This window comes from Lepidochelys kempii, chromosome 2, assembly GCF_965140285.1.
Source record: "Lepidochelys kempii isolate rLepKem1 chromosome 2, rLepKem1.hap1, whole genome shotgun sequence".
In the NCBI taxonomy this organism is placed as follows: Eukaryota; Metazoa; Chordata; order Testudines; family Cheloniidae; genus Lepidochelys; species Lepidochelys kempii.
Window position 1 is genome coordinate 44138419 of NC_136381.1, and position 20974 is coordinate 44159392.

General features: G+C 42.0%; 1 protein-coding gene across 2 annotated transcripts in view; it reads right to left on the reverse strand.

Annotated features, from left to right (window-relative positions):
* The window catches only part of TMEM67 (transmembrane protein 67), a 61446-nt gene that overhangs the window by 36357 nt on the left and 4115 nt on the right, over nt 1-20974 (reverse strand). For both annotated transcript variants that reach the window (XM_073330575.1, XM_073330576.2), the window contains exons 3-6: nt 15145-15238; nt 12398-12497; nt 9052-9121; nt 8867-8941 (exon numbers count right to left, since the gene is read on the reverse strand). In XM_073330575.1, coding sequence (XP_073186676.1) covers nt 8867-8941; nt 9052-9121; nt 12398-12497; nt 15145-15238 — 339 coding nt within the window. The remainder of the gene's footprint in view (nt 1-8866; nt 8942-9051; nt 9122-12397; nt 12498-15144; nt 15239-20974) is intronic.

Sequence of the window (20974 nt, forward strand, 5' to 3'; positions counted from 1 at the left end):
TGTGGGCATTTCATTGACATTAATGCAGGCTGGCCCAGAAAGGTGCATGATGCACGCATCTTTCGGAACACTGGCCTGTTCAGGAAGCTGCAAGCCAGGACTTTTTTCCCCAGACCTGAAGATCACCATAGGGGAAGTCAAAATGCCCACTGTGATCCTTGAAGACCCTGCTTACCTTTTATTGCCATGGCTCATAAAACCCTACACAGGGAGCCTTGACAGCAGCAAGGAGCCATTCAACAGGCTGAGCTGGTGCAGAATGACTGTGGAGTGCACTTGTGGCCATTTAAAGGGCCGCTGGCGCTCTCTGTATGGGAAGCTGGACCTGGCCGATGACAGCATCCCTGCTGTTATATCCGTGTGCTGTACCCTCCATAACATTTGTGAAGGGAAGGGTGAAAAATTTACTCAGGCATGGAACTCGAGCAGTAGAACTCGGAGGTTCAACACCTGGAGGCTGAATTTGAACAGCCAGAGTACAGGGCTATTAGAGGGGCCCAGTGTGGGGCTGCAAGGATTAGGGATGCCTTGAGGGAACAATCTGAGGCTGAAAGCCACCAGTAATGTCTGGGGCCCTGCATGGGGGTGAATTGCAGTGGTTCCAATGTTAGTAGGAACCTGTGTTTGCTACGCTGACTTGCAGTGCCTGTTTCTTTCCTGGGATAAGGTATCTTTCACTTTATGCAATAATAAAGAATGTTTTCAAAGCCAAAAAAATCCATTTATTGAAAAGACACACAACTGCTTGGGAAACAGAAGGGCAAGGGGGTGGGGAACGGTACAATCACAGATTTGCATAGTTCCTGTCTGGAGTGCTGTGCAATGAGTGCTGCACTTCAGAATGGCTATACTGCATGGTGATGGGGGTTGAGTGCAGCGGGTAAGGGTCATTGTTTTCAGGGCTGGGTGGTGAAGCTACAGTTGTTGGAGGCAACTGGTGGCGGTAAGAACCCAGATGTTGGGGCAAGTGGGTTGGAGGTGACATGGTGGCACATGGGAAGAGTTTTGGGACAAGGGCTGCGGGGGGGAGGGGGAAAAAAGGGGCGGGTGCGGTAGTGCTCCACTGCATTGCTATGAGTGCCTGCATTGCTATCGAGTCCGCTTGGCGCTCCATGATGCTTAGCAGCCGCTCCGTACTTTGGTGCTGGCGATCCGCATTCTGCTGGTGGACCCTCCTTTCACTCTCCCGCCACTCCTGCACTTTTTGATTTTCATTACTTGAATGCTGCATTACTTCATGCAATATGTCTTCCTTGCTTCTACATGGCCTCTTTCTGATTCTTTGGAGTCTTTCGGCCGGTGATAACACAGACGACTGAGATCTCAAGGTTGCATCTGTAAAGGCAAAATGCAACACTTAACAGAGGCAGCATTGTTCACATCAGACAGAGCAATGATTCCCCTGTACTTAAGCGCAAACACAGTCTACACAATAGCATAATTTGCCCATCCCAAAGCGAGTGCACATAACCCACAGAAGCCTCAAAATGATGAGTAAGCACAGGGTCAAGTGTGACTGACTGTTTAACAGCTGTACTGTCCTCTGGGTTTCTATGCCTTGGGGAGAGCCGACAGCGGCAGGGGGCCCCTATACTGAACGCTGTCCCCACATTTCCCACAGGAGTTTGTCCTGGAAGATATCTCGCTGCTGAGGGTGACCTGGGAAGCAAGGGAGGGCATTGCAGTAGAAGACGCTCCCGCCCTGGCCCATATGCAGCTTGCTTGTGTGCAGCAATGGTCCCCCCGCCCCTCATGGCACAGTGGTGTGGACAAGTTAGCCTGATTGGGACAAGGACCACTGTGGCTCTCCCAAGAAACCTGTGCAAGCGCATTGCCCAAGGTCTCGATGAGACCTTTGAAGAGATCACTGAGGCCGATTACCGCAATGTGAGAGAGCGCATCAATGCCCTATTCTGCATCTAGGCATGCATGCAGCCCTAACCCTCCTCGCCCCAAGAGCCCGCACTGATTAACTTCCTTCCCAAAATAAAAGCCGCTTACCGGGAACCTCCTCTGGTGTTTGTCCTCCCACAAGCACCGGCCACTGTGACTACCTACTTTCCTCCTGGCTTGAGAACAGCTCCTGGCTGCATGCATCTAGGGATTCCGGGGTGTCTTCCTCCACCTCAGCACCCTCGCTCTAGCTTTGCTCCTCCTCTTCCTCCTCCTGCCTTGTTGCACTGGGCTCTGAAGTGTCCATGGTGGTCCCTGGAGTGGAGGTGGGGTTGCCCCCAAGTATTGCATCCAGCTCTTTGTAGAAATGGCAGGTTGCAGGGGCAGCACCGGAGCGGTGGTTTGACTCGTGGGCTTTGTGGTAGGCGTTCCGCAGCTCCTTCACTTTAATCCTGCACTGCAGTGCGTCCCAGTCATGGCCCCTTTCCATCATGTCCCTTGATATCTGCCCAAAGATATCATAATTCCTACAGCTGGAGCGCAGCTGGGACTGGACAGCTTCCTCCCCCCAAACACTGATGAGGTCCAGCAGCTCGCCACTGCTCCATACCAGGGCTCGCCTGGCGTGTGGAACCATGGTCACCTGGAAAGATTTGCTGATCGCACTCCACGCCTGGCTGAGCAAACAGGAAAGGATTTTTCAAAATTCTCAGAGAATTTAAAGGGCGGGTCTGACGGTTGGTCACCTGAGGGCAGGGCAGTAGAGTTCAAAGTGATGACCAGAGTGGCTAGCACAGGCAGTGTGGGACACTTCTAGAGGCCGATCAGAGTGCACTATAGGACCAGGGCATCCACACTGGCGCTGCAGTGCTCCATGGGGGCGCAGCAAACTTATTCCACTTGCCAAGGTGGAGTACCAGCAGCGCTGTAGCCATGGAGTCAGAGCGCTCTACGTACCTTGCCAGTGTGGACGGGTAGTGAGCTAGCGTGCCCGGGGCTCCTTTATTGTGCTGTAACTCGCAAGTGTAGCCAAGGCCTCAGAACGGCTGAAGAACACAGCAGTTTCAGTCACTTCCTGGAGCTTGAGAAGGACTGGCTAACTTGCAGGTGGAGGGCAGCAAGTACCCTGGAGAGAGCAGTGCTGCAGGCAGAGACCCAGAGAGCTAAAGGCAGTTCCTGGCAGGCTGCAGGGATCTACAGACTGAGACCCTGATGCAAGGGAAAAGAGGGTGCTGGAGCCACATGGTAAGTGGCTAGTCTGTGGACTGCAGTCTGCCACTGAAGGAAGTGGCTGGACAGTAGACTGCAGGTCCCCCTGGGGGTGGGGAAGAAACAGTGTGGCACAGCCAGAAGGCAGTGACACTGAAGAGGACGCTGTGGTCCTGGGAGCGACGCGAGTCCAGGAACAGAGGTGACAGTGGGAGAGACATGACCAGGAGAGGGGGCAGTGCTAATCCCCGAGAACCCAGAAGGAGGCATCACAGTGGTGAGTTATGCCATCACACCTGTCTTTTAATCAGTTACTGATATATGAGAGAAACTTCCCTCTTATCTAAGGTCCGCTTACTTTGTTTAAGAGCCTTTGGTGAAAAGTTTGTCAAAAGCTTTCTGAAAGTCCAAATACACTATATTAACTGGATCACATTGTCCACATGTTTGTTGACCCCCTCAAAGAATTCTAATAGATTGGTGAGGCATGATTTCAAAAGCCACACTGACTCTTCCCCCAACAAATTGTGTGCATCTATGTGTCTAATAATTCTGGTTTTTACTATAGTTTCAACCAATTTTCCTGGTACTGAAGTTAGGCTTATTGGCTTGTAATTGCCAGGATCACCTCTAGAGCCTTTTTTTAAAAAATGGCTTCACATTAGCTATCCTCCAATCAACTGGTACAGAAGCTGATTTAAAGGATAGGTTACATACCACAGTTAGTAGTTTTGCAATGTCGTGTTTGAGTTCCTTCAGAAGTCTTGGGTCAATACTATCTGGTCCTGTTGACTTCTAACTATTTAATCTATCAATTTGTTCCAAAACCTCTCTATTGACACCGCTGCTTTAATCTATGGAAAATCTAAGTCAACCAAGTGGCAGCAGTCCTTAATTTCAAGTCTGGATCCTACTGCTGCTTTTTCAAACAGCTAAAATTTGAGCAGGTTTCCACCAATAATATACATTCACTTGCTTTGGCATTTTGAGGAACCATATATTATCATGCACGGAAAAGATTTTTCTTCCATCATTAACCACATCTGTGTGTGCATATCCAGCATTTTTGCAGAAAACTTCAAATCTTATTTGTGCTCATTTCCCTTTAGTCACACTTCTAGACTGATGATGGACATAGTAAGTGTCCTTTGACCTTCTAGACCTCGTCAGCTAGTTGTCTTCTTGGTCTACTGTTTAGTAGGTTATTAGAAGTCCAAGGTTCCCCATGAGCTCTGCAGCAAATTGGCTATAAACTCTTTGGAAGGTCTCTGGTTTCTGTGGCGCACTGGTGGCTTAGAAATTCTGCAGGAGCCTCATTTAAATTGAAAAAAAAATTCAAGATTTTAATATAAATATTACAATTATTACAGTACACATTTATTCTTATATATACTTAGGCTATCTCCACATTTTCAGTTTTTAATATGCTTATAATGTTGGTAATCCTATAGCAATTTATAGAATATCTGTAGATTTCACAGCACCTTTTGACAAGCTGACTAGCGACTGATAATCCCTGAAGTTTACCTTGATAACATTTATATCAGTCAATATGTGGTCACCCTGATATATTTATGTGGCTTTCATGACTCATTCCGTTTTCACACTCTAGCTTTTCATTTTATATTTTTTATGTTTAAGTTTCTACCCTCATGGTTGCAAGAAAATCTTCCAGCATGAACTGAGTGTAAATAAAATATAGAGCTGTCATTGAGCCTGCAGACAGCCTGAAAAAAACAGCATTGAGAGGTATGAACTCCCCCTCTGCTCGTTTATTTTACTGAAGCCTTAATGCTAAAGACCAATGATGAGAATTAAGTAAACATTAACTACACAGTTGCCGATGGACTGAGGAAGGGTTAGGAGAATACATAGGCAATTTAATTTTTTTTAGCAAATCAAATTTGCTAAAAATGTAACTTTTGGGGTATCAAAACTGTTTGTGAAATCAGGTTGAATTCGACACTAGTTTCAGGTGAAAAGCTGAGAACAATTTCAGAAATGTCAATGAACCATTTTGATGTTTCATTTTGAATCAACATTTTTGGTTTGATATTTTGTTTTGAATCAACATTCTAAACATTTTGTTCAACAAATAAAATTTTCAGTTTCAGTTAAACTGCTAAACAAAAACAATAAATTATTCATTCAGCTCTAGTCAGGAGTTAAGCACATGGAAAGGAGAATTACACATTACTACATGAAAGGACAGAGGAGATGCACAAAGACAGAAGATGGAGAGAAACAAATAGGGACAGGAAGATAGGATAATGTTAGTCTTAAATTTTCTCACTGAATGATGCTAAATAAAAGTACTGAACAAATAGTAAAAAGAAAAGGAGTACTTGTGGCACCTTAGAGACTAACCGATTTATTTGAGCATAAGCATAAGCTGTAGCTCATGAAAGCTTATGCTCAAATAAATTGGTGACTCTTTAAGGTGCCACAAGTACTCCTTTTCTTTTTGCAAAGACAGACTAACACGGCTGCTACTCTGAAACCTGAACAAATAGTGGTAACTAAATTTTTAGTTACTACAGGAAAGTATATTCTACTCTGGATCTTTGTGCAAAACTTTCAACTTATATCAGTGGGAGATCCACTGTGGATTCAGGGAAGGATAGAGGCTTAAATGCTTACATTTGCCCACAGTCCATAATTTAGACAAGAATTCATCTATCTCAGCGTACACAATCTAGAAAAGGATAAAGACTGATGTAGAAAGAAGGCAACTGAATTACATAATCGCTGTGGTTTATAAGAGAAGAAAGTGAACACAGTTTTGAAGCCTGGTCCTTTCTTTTTAATTATAGTTTTATTTTACTGATTTCTGGACAAGTGAGAATAAGTGTTCCCCAGATGGTGTCTCCAAGCTCTTCTTATAACCCAAACTACCATTTTACTGCATCACTCCTTTGGAACACCTGTGTTGTAGCAACCTTCCGTCAACAGAAGAATCTAGCAAGGATATCACGTGAGTTCAGTAGGGATAAGGGGGAGCTGGAGAAAATGAAAGTTAAACATGCTACCTCAGTTTGTGTTTGCAGCACCTAGGTGGCCAAGTCCTGAACTTTGGCACACACTTCTTATCCCCTTGAATTACCAGGCCAGACCCACAGAATGAAAAGGTTAGTGTGGTGATTACTTGAAGTGATTTTAAAATATACCTTCAACTATTAGTATGAATCCACAGCTGACACATTTTTACCATATTACACAGAAAGTTGGTACAGTTTCAACACAGGCAGCAACCCGTTTCAATCTTGAATGCAACCTGACACTAATAATAGCTTTTTTGAAGACTGCTTCCCACTGAGCAATACAGTATTTAACTTGCATAGTTCTAATGGCATTTGCAATAATCTTGCAAATAGATCTTATCATATATATCTTCCCCCAACCTAAAGTAAACTGGGCTAACCCTCAACAGTTTGGGGGTGGAGTGGCTATCAGCTGTTTAGTGTAATTGTACATGAATTAGCTCACATCTTCCCACAGGCAGAAGCTACATATTGGGTGCAGGGCCACAGAAAGGGTAAAAAGTGACAGACTTTATCCTCATGATGCGATAATCAATCTTGCAGATGCCTTGAACCAATTCTGCCCTGGTCTACATGGTGATGTTGATAACCAGCCTACAAAACCTTAAAAGGAGAGCTAGGATGAGATGTACCCTTTTTGGGGTAGAGTCAATGTGTCAATGTCAATGAAGGGAAATTATACCTCACCAATCTGTTATACTTGCTGACACCCTCAAATAATTCTATGGACATGAGTGATCCAGCAGATATAGTGTATTTGGACTTTCAGAAAGCCTTTGACAAGGTTCCTCACCAACGGCTCTTAAGCAAAGTAAGCAATCATGAGATGAGAGAAGGTCCTCTCATGGATCTGATTAAAACAAGGATACAAATAAATGGTTTGTTTTAACAGTGGCAATAGGTAAATAGCAGGGTCCCCCAAAGATCTGTACTGGGACAAATACTGTTCAGGATATTCATAAATTATCTGAAAAAAGGGGGTAGGCAAAGCTTGAAGACCATACAAAATTACTCAAAGACAGTTAAGTCCAAAGTTGACTGCAAAGAATTATAAAGGGATCTCACAAAACTGGGCGACTGGGCGGCAACAACATGGCAATGAAATGTTTATGTTGATAAATGCAAAATGATGTATATTGGAAAACATCTCAACCGTACATACAAAGTGATGGGGTCTAAATTAGCAAGAGATCTTGGATTCATTGTGAATAGTTCTCTGAAAACACCTGCTCAGTGTGCAGTGGCAGTCCAAAAAACTAACAATATTAGCAACCATTAAGGAAGGGATAGAAAAATATAAATCCATGGTCCATTCATACCTTTAATACTGTGTGCATATCTGGTCCCCCATCTCAAAAAGAGATGTATTAGAATTGGAAAAGGTACAGAGAAGGGCAACAAAATTAGGGATATGGAACAGCATCTACATGAGGAGAGTTTAAAAAAATTGGGACTGTTCAGCTTAAAAAATAGACTACTAAAGGGGGGAGGGATACAACAAGAGGTCTATAAAATCATGACTGGTGTGGAGAAAGTGAATAGGGAAGTGTTATTTACCCCTTCACATAACACAAGAATTAACATAACAAACATAAGGAAGTACTGCACACAATGCACAGTCAATCTTGTGGAACTCTTTGCCAGAGGATGTTGTGAAGGCCAAAAGTATAACTTGGGTTCAAAAAAAGAATTAGATAAGTTCATGGAGGACAGGTCCATCAACGGCTATTAGCTAAGATAGTCAGGATAAAACTCCATGGTCTCTAAACCAGTGTCTCTAAACCAGTGATGGCTAGGAGCTGGGAATGGATGAAAGGATGGATTACTCGACAATTGCCCTCTGAAATACTGGTACTGACCACTGTCGGAAGACAGGATACTGGCCTTGATGGACCATTGGTCTGACCCAGTATGGCTATTCTTATGTTCGCTTCAGGCTGAAACCCATTTTGCGTTCACACAAACATACACTTTTAAAGGCTACTGGAGAGAGATCAAACACCCAATGCAGTTTTACTCAGACTTGTTTTGTTATCGAGTCTGCATAGACCTGTTGTCTCTAGCACTCTCTCATCAGTGGGCTGACGTCCAACCAGCACCAGCCAAAGTGGTTTTTGTTGGTCATTATAACAATCACTAAAACTTAAGATCTTTTCTTCCTCTGTAAGTTAAGGGGTGCTAAAAGTCAGCCAGGAAGTCCCTCTCTGACACTCACTATTGAGTAATTCTGGATAACTATCTTTCATTTATATAGTGCTTTATATCTCAGGATCTCAAAGTACTTTTCAAAAGGTAAGCAAGTGTGAGGGTGGTGGGGTTTTTTTTGTTTTTTTTTAAACACAGAGAAATGGAGCCATCGAAAATTGAGATGACTTGTCCAAGGTCACACAGCAAGTTATTCCCAGAATCAGGACTATTACCCTGACCTCTAGATTTTCAGGCCCTAATTAAATCAACTGACCATAGATAAATACTTCCTCACATAAACCATCTTACTGAGAGACGACTGTATGTGCAGCAGATTGGGGTAGACCATAGAGAATTAAAAAGTGACTTTGCAAGATACGTAAGTAGATGAAAAACAAATAGCAGGCATGAGAAAATGTTCCATTAAAATTAAATTGGATAACAAAATGTTTTTTATTTTAAAACATTTCAGCATAAAAAAACTAATCAGAATATATAACATGAAGCTTGATAACGTTAAGAACAAAAACACTTACTAGCTGTCCATAACGTACAGTTGCAACTGGCTTTGAGGGGAAATTTCTGCTGTTACTAAAGCATAACCCTCCTGTCTGAAAAGATAAAATTAAGAAAATTCCAGTTAAAAATATATATGCGTAAGACACTTTACAACATAACTTTTTTCCTTTACACTTTGATATAAGCTGTTTGTTTCACTTACCAAAATATTTGGCTCCGAACAGTCACAAGACTTGCTTATATTGATGAATGTTTGTTCACATCTTATACACCTATAAATCACACACGAATATATAAACATGAAGAAATCACTTAAAAGAAGGTTAACCCTAAGACTTTATAATGTTAAGCAAGGTATTCTCTTCAAACTTTAGATTAGAACAAGTTTGTTCAGTTACGGAGAGTGTAATGTGTAGCAAGAACCACAAGAGATCAACATGATGTTGGGGAAGAATCAGCACAGCTTTTGTAAAGGGAAATCATTCCTCACTAATCTACTAGAGTTCTTTCAGGGGGTCAACAAGCATATGGACAAGAGTGATCCAGTGCATATAGCGTACTTGGACTTTCAGAAAGCCTTTGACCAGGTTCCTCACCAAAGGCTCTTAAGCAAAGTAAGCAGACATGGGATAAGAGAGAAGGCGCTCTCATGGATCAGTAACTGGTTAAAGTAGGAAACAAAGGGTAGCAATAAATGGTCAGATTTCATAATGGAAAAGAGCAGGGATCTGTATTGGGACCAGTGCTGTTTAACATTCACAAATGATCTGGAAAAAGGGGTAAACACAGAGTTATCTGGGTATACCGAAAGAAGGACAGGAGACACTTGATATGGATTTTAATCAGGCTACAACTTATTATATAGATGTCTTGGACTACCTGGCAGATAAAGTGTACAGTGCAGGCAAATTCATGCTTCTTCAAATCATTACCCAGGGCTTCCACCAGCCCCTCTTCATTTTCCATCCAGGTCCCCAGCCAACCCATGGCTTGGACCTTACCATCCACCCCCCCTTGTGGGGGGGCAGGGGCGGGTGTGCGTTAGCTCCCTGCCATACTAATAATAGGAGTTCCCCTTCCCCCATTCTATTCCTTTATCCAGCACCTTTACCAGGCCATTTATCTGATCACTGGATGCCTTCCATACGGAGTACCTGCACTAGACATCCGCCTCATTTACAAATGAAGTTGTGACATATAGCCTACCACCTTTTCTTCTTGCCAGCAACAGGTCTGGCTCCTAGGCAGAGCTGGCTCTAGGATTTTTGCCGCCCCAAGCAAAAAAATTCTTGTCCGCCCCCATTTTTTCGTGTCCCCCCCAACTCCGCCCCTTCTCATGCCCTTCCCCAAATCCCCAGCCCCGCCTCCTTCCCCAGGCGTGCTGCATTTCTCACCCTCTTGCTTCCTGCGGCTCCCCACCTGGCAACCCCCTGCCCTGCCTACTCCCCTGAACACGCCGCTGCTCCGCTTCTCCCCCCTCCCTCTCAGGCGAGGAAGAGGCAGCGCGTTCAGGGGAGCGGGCGGAGTGGAGGTGAGCGGGGGGGGGGAGCACAGGAAGTAATGGGGGGGTGGTAGAGGAACCGCTCCCTCCCAGCTCACCTCCGCTCCACCAACGCCACCTCCCCCGAGCGCACCGCTGCTCGACTTCTCCCTCCCAGGCTTGTGGCGCGAAACGGCAGCGGCGCACTCAGGGGAGTGGGCGGAGGCACATTTCTAGGGGCGGCATGGCCGGCCCCAGAATGCCACCCCTAGACATGTGCTGCCCCTAGCACCTGCTTGTTTTGCTGGTACCTAGAGCCGGCCCTGCTCCTAGGCGGAGGTGCGCAAGCGGCTTTGTCGCCCCCCACAGCTCCCATTGGCCAAGCCCCGTGGCTCCTCTGCCTAGAAGCCAGACCTACTGCGCCCCGGAAGTGGCCAGCAGCGTGGTATCGGAAAAGGCAGGCACTAGCCTGCCTTAGCTGGGCAGCATCGCCAACAGGACTTTTAATGTCCTCGTTGGCAGTACTGACCAGAGCAATGCGAGCCAGTGCCTTACATGCTGTTACCCAGTACTGGGTCACAACCCACAGTCTGAAGAAGTGGTTTAGTTCAAAGCCAATCATGAAGAAATTCAAAGGGGTCTCACAAAACTGGGTGACTGGGCAACAAAATGCCTCAAGAAATTCAGTGTTGATAAGTGCCAGGTAATGCACACTAGAAAAAAAAATCTTAACTATACACAGAAAATGGATGGGCTCTAAATTAGCAGTTACCACTCAAGAAAGATCTTGCAGGCAGTTGTAAATAGTTCTCTGAAAACATCCACTCAGTGTGCAGTGGCAGGCAAAAAAAAAAAAAAAGCTAACAATGTTAGAAACCATTAGGAAAGGGATAGATAAGAAGACAGAAAATATAATGCCATTATATAAATTCTTGGTACGCCCACATCTTGAATACTGCATGTGGATTTGGTCACCCATCACAAAAAAAAGATATATTGGAAAAGGTACAGAGAAGGGCAACAAAAATGGGTGGGGGTATGGAACAGATTGCATATGAGGAAAGATTAAAAAGACTAGGGCTGTTCACCCTAGAAGAGAGAACAACTTCTATTGGTGAGAATGTGTAAGTTTGAATTCTTACACAGAGCTCTCCTTCAGCTCTGTGTAAGCTTGAAAGCTCCTCTCTCACCAATAGAAGTTGAGCCAACCGAAGATATTACCTCACCCACCATGTGTCTCTAATATCCTGGGACCAACGCGGCTACAGCACTGCAGGTCCATCAATTGTTATTAGCCAAGATGGTCAGGGACACAACCCCATGCCCTGTTTGTTCCTAAATCTGGGATGGCTAGAAGCTCAGAGTAAATGACAGAATGGCTCACTCAACAATTGTCCTATTCTCTTCATTCCCTCTGAAGCATCTGGCACTTGTCACTATTGGAAAACAGGATACTGGGCTAGATGGACAATTGGTCTAATCCAGTATGGCTATTCTTATGTTCAAAACTTCAAATTAAGTCCTCGGATCACATTTTAGCTCAAGTATACAGTCTTTTTTTTGTTTTTTCCTTTCTGTGTTCATAGCACAATGTTTACTAGAGGCCTGAGACTCATTCCAATGAAGTCAGTGGGAAGCTTTCCATGGTTTTCAATGGGAGCGGGACAAAAGTTAACGTTACCAGTTCATTTCCACTATTATTCAATTAGCAACAAATAAAGCAGTACACATTAATATAAGAACATGTTTGTTCCCACTCTACCAAAAGTCAGAAGAAAGACTGGAGTTTCAAATTTAGGATACTGGCCCTGCAAGATATTTAGCAACCTCAACTCCTGCTGACTTGAACATGAGTTGAAACATCTTGTCTGACTGCTCTTTAGATTGCCACAAAACAATAAGGACACCTATACTATATGCAAGAGAGAATGCCCCAATTAACCAGAAGTATTCATATTTTATCCAACAGATAGTTTGTTCCTGGGGAGTGTTCCATTTAAATCACATCATCAGGATCTATACAAAGCAGATCTGAATACATAAATTTAGAAGAAGCAAGAATACTTACCTATCTCCTAAGACATTTGAAGCAGAGAATGATGGTTCATTTGCATCACAGCGTCTACACAATGCTTCATTCAACAACTTGCCATTAACATCTCTTTCCACTAAGTGGGGGAAAAAAAATGTAAATGTGAGCAACAACATGCCATAGAGCAGGGGTCTCAAACTCAGGGCCTGCAGGCCATCTGCGGCCCACAAACCTCCCCAATGTGACCTACAGGGCTCCAGCAGTTTTTGGGGCCCGGTCTCTCCCTTGGCCCCACCTGCTGCCCCCAGGCACTCCTCCCCCGGTAATTTAAAATGGCCCGGGGCCCCAACAGCGCAGCAGAGCTGAGCAGGGTCTGCCTGCTCGCTCCACATGTCTGCCAGCCCCTCCCTGTGGCCCCAGGGTGGGGCAGCGCTGTGCCTCCGCATGCTGCCCCCGCCCTCAGCACCCCTACAGCCAATGGGAAGCTGCAGGGGCAGTGCCTGGGGGCAGCAGGGCATGGAGGCCCCCCGGCCCACCCAACCTCGGAGCCCCAGATCTGCACTGCCAGATCCCCTCCCAGAGCCTGCACCCCCATCCCTTTCCCACCCACCCCTCCCCCAAACTCCCTCCCAGAGCCTGCACCCTCACCCCCAGCCCAGAGCCTGCACCCCAGACCCCCCCACCCAAACTCCCTCCCAGAGCCCAAACTCTCACCCCTTCTGCACCCAAACTCCCTCCCAGAGCCTGCACCCCAATCCCCTACCCCAGACCTCCTCCCTCACCCAAATTCCCTCCCAGAGCCTTAGGCAGGTTGGGGGCAGAGGTTTGTTGTTTTTTTTTTGGGGGGGGGAGACGGGTTTCTGGGCGGCATGAGTGACATTATTTGCTTGCTGGGAGGATTTGAGGACTGGCACTGGACCTAAAGTAAATGGAGTTTGAGACCCTGCTATAGAGTATTCCGCATAGGTTATAAAGCTGCTTACAAAAATAATGCTTTAGAAGAACATATCTAGAAAAATCTGTTTCAGAAATTAATACAAAATCAGTTGGCATTTTCTAAAACTCCTGGGCCACAACTGACAAAAAGTATCCTGTGTAAACACACACACACACACCCCAGTAGTTTTAATGATAAGCCAAGGGCAAAAATGAAACAAGTTTCTCTACACTTGTGTTAAGAAGGAATTTATATTCAAAAGAACAGGATATTTGTAATTAAATTGCAAAATTTTGGAGTAGGAAGTAATTCTCTTTGAACAGCAGTAATTTAATCACCGATTTTTATGGGACAAGATAGAAAGCTTAAAAATCAAAATTTAAGCTTTCTAAGGCAACTAAGAAAACTACAGATTAATAGTATTCAAAAACTAAATTACAGATGCTGTGCAAAGATGATGCACATGTGAACATATCGCAAATGCAAGATTTTTTTTTCCCCCCAAAGTTCTTTGGGGTTGTTTAAGTTTTTCCATATTTTTTACTTTTAGTTTTTAGACTATTTGCTATGGGGGATAAGAAATGTATTTTGTAACCCTCATGATGCTTAAAGGGAGATGTTTCAGCTAAAACTGTTTTCTGGTTCTTAGAAAAAGAACACAGTTTAACATTAAATGACAGTTTAGTGTATCTTAAAGCCACCCTCAAGGCCACCTTTTTAAGACTTAGTGATCAGAAGAATGAACCTAGTACAAAGACATCTGGTTTCTGTTTAAAAAAATCTAACTGTTTTGGATAACCAATACTAAACATTTCTACAGCAAGTTCCTGAGCCTGGTACGTAGCCAGAAAACAAGCTATGAGGTGTGGATGACATTGTGTCTTACACTGAAAATAGGAGCAATGCAAGATAATAATAATCAGGTTTCTCTACATCCAAAAGGGTTTGAAATAGGAGACATATGATTCAGTTACAATAATTCCTGTTAAAAAGAGTTTTTCAGAACTGTGCCACTTTGCAGCAATGAGTAAGATCTTAAATACACCAAGTTGACAAAAGCCTTTTATGTTTCAAGCAGGTCTACAAAAAAACAAAAAAAAAAAAAACAATCAAGATAATTCTACGCTTGCCTTTTTATCTATAAAGAAGTGCTGTAGGAACAACATAAATGTGTATTTGACATAAATGAACACTGAAGTGTATTTACTGTGTCCTTTCATATGCATCAGTGAATCTTCTTGGGGTGGACACTGACCGGCTACGGGCTCAATCCTGCAACCCATATTTTTAAAGTCAGAAACCATTCACATAACTAAGGGCTGCAGCACTGGACCACATGTCTCAGAAGCAGCATGAGACAAACTATCCTTAATCCAGGGTAGTCTGTTTATCCAGACTATCCTGCTGTTCCTTGCGCAGGATGAGTAATTTCTGTATTACATGGCTGTAAACTCATTATCTTTGTTTTTAACTAGTACATTTTGATAAACTTGCTGTTATTATTGCATTTTTTCCACTTCAGTCAGAACTGCTACCTGCCCGGGGTAGGCAGAAGGGGTCCAATAAGAATAATCAGTCTTTAGTTTTATTTGCAACTTTCAAATGAAAGGAATAATGGCTAGAGGACACAGTTTTGTCTGCTATGGGTTTATGGTTTTTTGGGGTACATGGGTTTAAAAAACCAAGATGAATATTTTTTTTTAAACACACATTAGAACTGTAAACAGCAATACTTTGATAACTATGGCTTGCTGTTTTTTATTAATTTGTTAGTAATACAATGCTGTTTTGATAAAGTCAGATGTTTAAAATCCTCAGCATTTCATATTGTGTATAGATTTCTTACCTAAAATTTCATTAATGGCGCATTTACATTTTCCTTCTGTAGTTAAGCCTTTAGGACAAGTAATACAATTCCATCCATCTTCAGTAACGCCACTCTATAAAGTTTAAAATATATGTAAAATCCTTTATAAAAGTCCTCTAGAACTGAAAAAAAAAATCTGACACATACATTATTTAAAATAGAAATTATCTAGGTATTCTAACATGCATAACATTCACAAAGCTGTCTGAAGAACATACTAGAGACCCTAGCAAGGAGAACCATCAATATATTCAATGGGGCGCCATTCAGATTTAAGGATCTGACTGATCTTTTCAAAAGTCTGAGGTCACAATACAGTACCTAGTTAGAGTATAAGAGGAAGTTTTAGTTTGTTTTTTAAAGCATTAGTTGAAATCTATTTATGCCATCTTGGAAATAAAGTGTAGTTTAAAAGTGCTTGTTTTACAACAGAAATGGTGTAACATCATCTAATAAAAAAATGAATGCTATGGATTTTGACAACTTATCACCAATGCAGAAGTGATTATAGGTAGGGCCCTACCAAATTCATGGTCCACTTTAGTCAATTTCACGGTCATGGGACTTTAAATGTGAAATTTCACAGTGCTATAATTGTTGGGGTCCTGATCCAAAAAGGAATTGGGGGGGGGGGGGGGGAGAAGACACAAGATTATTGTAGGCGGGGTTGTGGTACTACTACCCTTCTGCGCTGCTGCTGGTGGGAGACTGACAGCTGTTAGCCAGGCACCCAGCTCTGAAGGCAGCACCCTGCCAGCAGCAGCGCAGAAGTAAAGTTGGCAATCCCCTACAGTACAGAAGTAAGGATGGCAATACCAAGACCCCCCCCATAGCCTTCTGACCCCCCCTTTTTGTCAGCCTCCCCCCTCCCCCCCGCATTTGAGAAATGCTGGTCTCCCCTGTGATATCTGTATAGTATAGGTTAAAAGCACACAAAAGACCAGATTTCACGCTCCGTGATGAGTTTTTCATTGCTCTGAATTTGGTAGGGCCCTGATTATAGCCAAATGTGATGGGGAAACAGTGGAAATGGAAGAGTTGAGGGTCAAGCAATTGCAGCCTAGAACCTATGTAGTTGTATAGAGTCTTGTACATCCATAGTGTTCACGTGTACACATGTACCTTAAGCTACACCACCACTGCAGAGTATGACCGGGGGGGAGGGAGGGAGGGGGAATTGGGAACTGAATATCTCTCTCCTTCTCCACTATTCCCATCCTATCTTTGCATAAAACCTACCATAGGGTCCAAGAATGAATGCCAGATTATAGACAGCAGAATAGGGGGATAAAAATCAATGACTTTTAAAAAAAAAAAAATCAAAAATCAGATTTTTTTTTTTGATAAAATGCTTTTTTTGAGGGAAAAAACCTATCTAAAGATAGGCTTCAGAGTAGCAGCCATGTTAGTCTGTATCCGCAAAAAGAAAAGGAGTACTTGTGGCACCTTAGAGACTAACAAATTTATTTGAGCATGAGCTTTCATGAGCTACAGCTCACTTCTAAGGTGCCACAAGTTCTCCTTTTCTTTTATCTAAAGATAGTTTTAATTAAGATACATTATAACTCAAAGATATCTCATCATGGAATAGGGATTATAAATTCTAGTTCTATAATATGAGACAATATATTCAAGTAATGTTTAAGAAAAGTTTTGTAAATGAGTTCCAATAGTTCATGGATTAGGGACCCAATCTTATGGGGGTCCAGGGGCTTCTGGGAAGGTTAACCTAAATAATCTATACATCTACCCAATGGGACTCAGTGCTCACTCTAGAAGATACCATCAGAGATGTTTAGTTTTGCAGTTCTCAAACTGTAGATTTGTGTCTCCAGAGATAACACGCTTGTTAACAGCAAAAATGTTTTTAAATATATAGAAGAGAGAAATAACAAACCTCAACCGTATTGTCCCTCTGCAAATTTGTGTACACAAAGTCAATCCCTTACCTCTCTCTAAAAGTGCAAAGTTTCAAAAAGTTCAATGAATAGAAGATTGTTGGGGCTGGAATAGATCTGGAGATAAATGTGAGAAGGGAGAGACAGGCAGTAGAAACAAAAGTGAAACGGTTTGAGCAGCATATTCCAGAAGTCTTGAGGTCTTTATGAGTGTAGCCTTCATTGATTTGAGATCTACCATACCATTATCTCACTAGAAGGGAAAACCTATAATAGCAGAAGGCCATAAAAAAGACGCAGTTTAGGGATATTTTAATGAAGTTCCTCTACCTGTGGGTAAGACAAGCATGCGTGCAAAAGGCAAATAGTGCAAAAAAGAAATGCAAGAAGTGTTCCTTCTCAGGAAGAAGCTGCGTTGAAGATGATGAAAGGAACATGTCTGAACAAGCAGGATCTTCAGGTTGGTCAACTTTTTTATTTCATACTTCTTTCTTAAGGACTGCCTGTCTTCCTTCTAGACTATACTTGAATTCTCATGTTTGAGCAAAAAATAAAGTGGTTACTCTATGGTACTATCATTTTAGATGCAGTTGTGATTAAAAAATAAATAGCTGAAATAGGCAGATCTTCCTTTTACAATTCCACCTTTAAAGTAGTATTGAGTGTCAGTGAATGCAATGAGTAATACTAAATAAGCAGTATAGTAATAATAAAATAACTGCATTGACTTATTTTGTTTAGAAGCCACCCCTCAACATACAGAATTCTGAAGACTATCCACCTTCAAGATCACCATCATTTTCTAAAGTTTCAGAGTTATCTGACAATGATAGTGTTTCAGTCACATCATGTATGTCACATAACCACAGCATATCACCCGTAGCAAAAAGAAAAAAAAAATCTCCATCATCCAGAAACAATTACAGATAAATTTGTGATAAGAACTAGCAGATTACAAAGAAAGGTAATTGATGGGAAAATTGCCCGGTTTATTTATACAACAAACTCTCCTTTCTGTATGACTGAGAACCCACACTTCATTAACATGGTTCAGTCACTAAGACCAGGATACAGTCCACCCAACAGAACAGATGTTGCTAGCAAATTGCTGGCTAAAGTGTATGAAAGAGAAATTGAACAGTGTGCAAAAGGTCTAGAGGGTGAATTGTTAACCTGAGTCTTGATGGGTGGAGCAATGTCCACAATGACCTTGTTGTATGTGCTTGTGTGACAACAGAAGAAGGGAATGTCTTCCTTACAGAAACAATTGAGACATCAGGAAATGTTCACACACAGCAGAATTATTACAAGAAAAGCTATAACAAACTGGGGGAAAAAATTCAAATGTCTAGTATGCAGCTTGGTCACAGACAATGCTGCAAATGTATCCAAGATGAGAAGAAATGTAGAAAAGTGAAGAGAGTCCCAAGCTAATAGCATACGGTTGCAGTGCTCATTTGATGCACCTCCTAGCCAAAGACTTCAGTGTTCCAGAAATAAAGGCTAATGTTGTTGAAATTGCAAAATACTTTCGTAACAACCACTTTGCAGCAGCTGCTCTGAAAAAAGTAGGAGGAACCAAGTTAACTCTCCCACAAGACGTGTGATGGAACACGGTAGTGGACTGTTCTGAGCATTATATCAAGAACTGGCCTAATCTGATGACAGTTTGTGAAGAAAATCATGAAAAAAATAGATGACACTGTCAGCCAAAGTTCTCAACATTGGGCTTAAGAGAAATGTTGAATGAATGCGGAGTACCCTGAAGCCTATTTCTGTAGCCTTGAACAAAATGCAGGGAAATAGCTGTTTTATTGCTGATGCTGTTGAAATTAGGAAGGAACTGAGGGAGATCTTAAAAAGAGAAATATGCAATGACAGGAGTTAAATTACAATCATTTAAAAAAAACAAATGGGACAAGCACTATCTCCAGCTCATTTTCTTGCAAATATTCTCAATACTCGGTACCAGGGTCAAACCTTAACTGCTGAAGAGGAGTTAGTTATGACATGGACATCCAGGAATCATCCCTTCATAATGCCAACTATAATAAACTTCAGAGCAAAAGGTGAACCATTCAAGAAATATATGTTTACTGATGTTTTAAAGAAAATCGCACCAGTGAACTGGTGGAAGTCACTTAAGCACTTGGATTCGGAGACTGTTGAAGTGATAATCCTCACTTTAACAGCAGTAGCTTCTTCTCCCGTTGTAGAAAGAATATTTTCTTCTTTTGGACTAATTCATTCCAAATTGAGAAATCGTTTGGGACCTGAAAAAGCAGGAAAGCTTGTTTTTCTTTTCCAGATTATGAACAAAGAGGAAAATGAAGGTGAAGATGACCGAGTTAGCTGCAGAAGCCAATATTTTATGGTTTCTCATGTTGACCTGGCTGACAATCAAATTAATTCTTGCTTTAAAAAAAAAAATTAACTATTTTAGTTAAATACAATTTAAGCAACCCTGATTTTAAAACACTTGAATGTTAAACTAAATTCATATGCTTGTTTTGTTAAAATATTATGTTTGCTGTTGAAGAAAAAAATCCAGAATACATAACTTTATTTAAATTAAATTTAAAATTTAGTTAAATAAAACAATTTGTGTGTCTGATGATGTTCTCCTCCTAATACAGCATGGCAAGAAAATCCTCCAAATATTAATGATTAACCTGTTGGATTGAAGCTCGTTCACTTCCCAGTGACTTCATAAATATCTGCTTCAATTACCTTTGGTAAATGAAAAAGCCAAACTATCATTCATTTTCTGATATACCTGTAAAACTAATCTGAAAAGTTTTAAAAATAAATAGCTTTAAAAATGTATAGTGTGTATCTTCTAAAAATGAAACCTACATCTATCTCTGAGTTGTGAAGAATATATATTAAGGTTAGAACAACCAACAAGAATGCACTTTTATGTAGAAATCCATGATTAAACCGAGTCTTCCTGACTAGTGATTTAAATCAATTTAAATTTAATCCACCCTGCAACAGAAGGATATAGTAAGCCTTAGTTACAATAAAGAAGGAAGACAGAAATGGAGCTATGCCCGAGGAGGTTTGCTAGAGCGACAAGAAACACCTCGGTCTTTAAAACAGTGAGATTAAAGAAGCTGACATGAAGTCACAAGTTTACTTAGTCTAGATAGGCAATAAGAATTTACTAAGTAACAGTCAAAAGTTAATAAGATACATATCTTTGAAGATCAATGTAAAAGTCGCTGCTTGTGTTAAAGGTAGAGATAAGATGACCAAAGCTGGAAGGCCACAGTCTAGGCATTATGGTAGTCTAAGCTATACAAATGCCAAAAATAGACAAGAAGCAAAAAACCCAACAACTGAGCCTAGGGATTTCATGAAGGGGTGGTCTTCGTGCAGAGACACAGCCATCAGTCACTTAGGCTATGTCTACACTGCACACCTTACAAGGGCACAGCTGTGCTGCTACAGCCCTGCCGCTGTAAGGTACACAGCGTGGCTGCTCTTCTGCCAAAAAAATAAAGCCACCCCCAATGAGGGACAGTAGCTTTGTTGTCAGTAGAGCATCTTGCGCTGTCCATGCTACTGCTTTTTGACTGTAAAACTTTTGTCGGTCAGGGGTTTGAAAAAAACCACACCCCTGAACGACACAAGTTTTACAGATGAAAGTGCAGTGTAGACATAGCCATAAAGAAAGCAAGGACTGATAAGAGATTAAACCAAAATTTAGAATACCCTTAAGTTGTTTGCTCACTCATGACATTTTATACATTATTTTTTCTTAAATCATGCTTAAATTGGTCAGCTTTTAAGAAACCTGTGTGTTCTACAACTTGTTTGGTTAGCAAAGTATTTGGTTGTATGAGAGAATGAGCAAACCAAAAAGTTATTCAAGGCAGGTTTACGCTTGCCTATCACCTTATTAACAT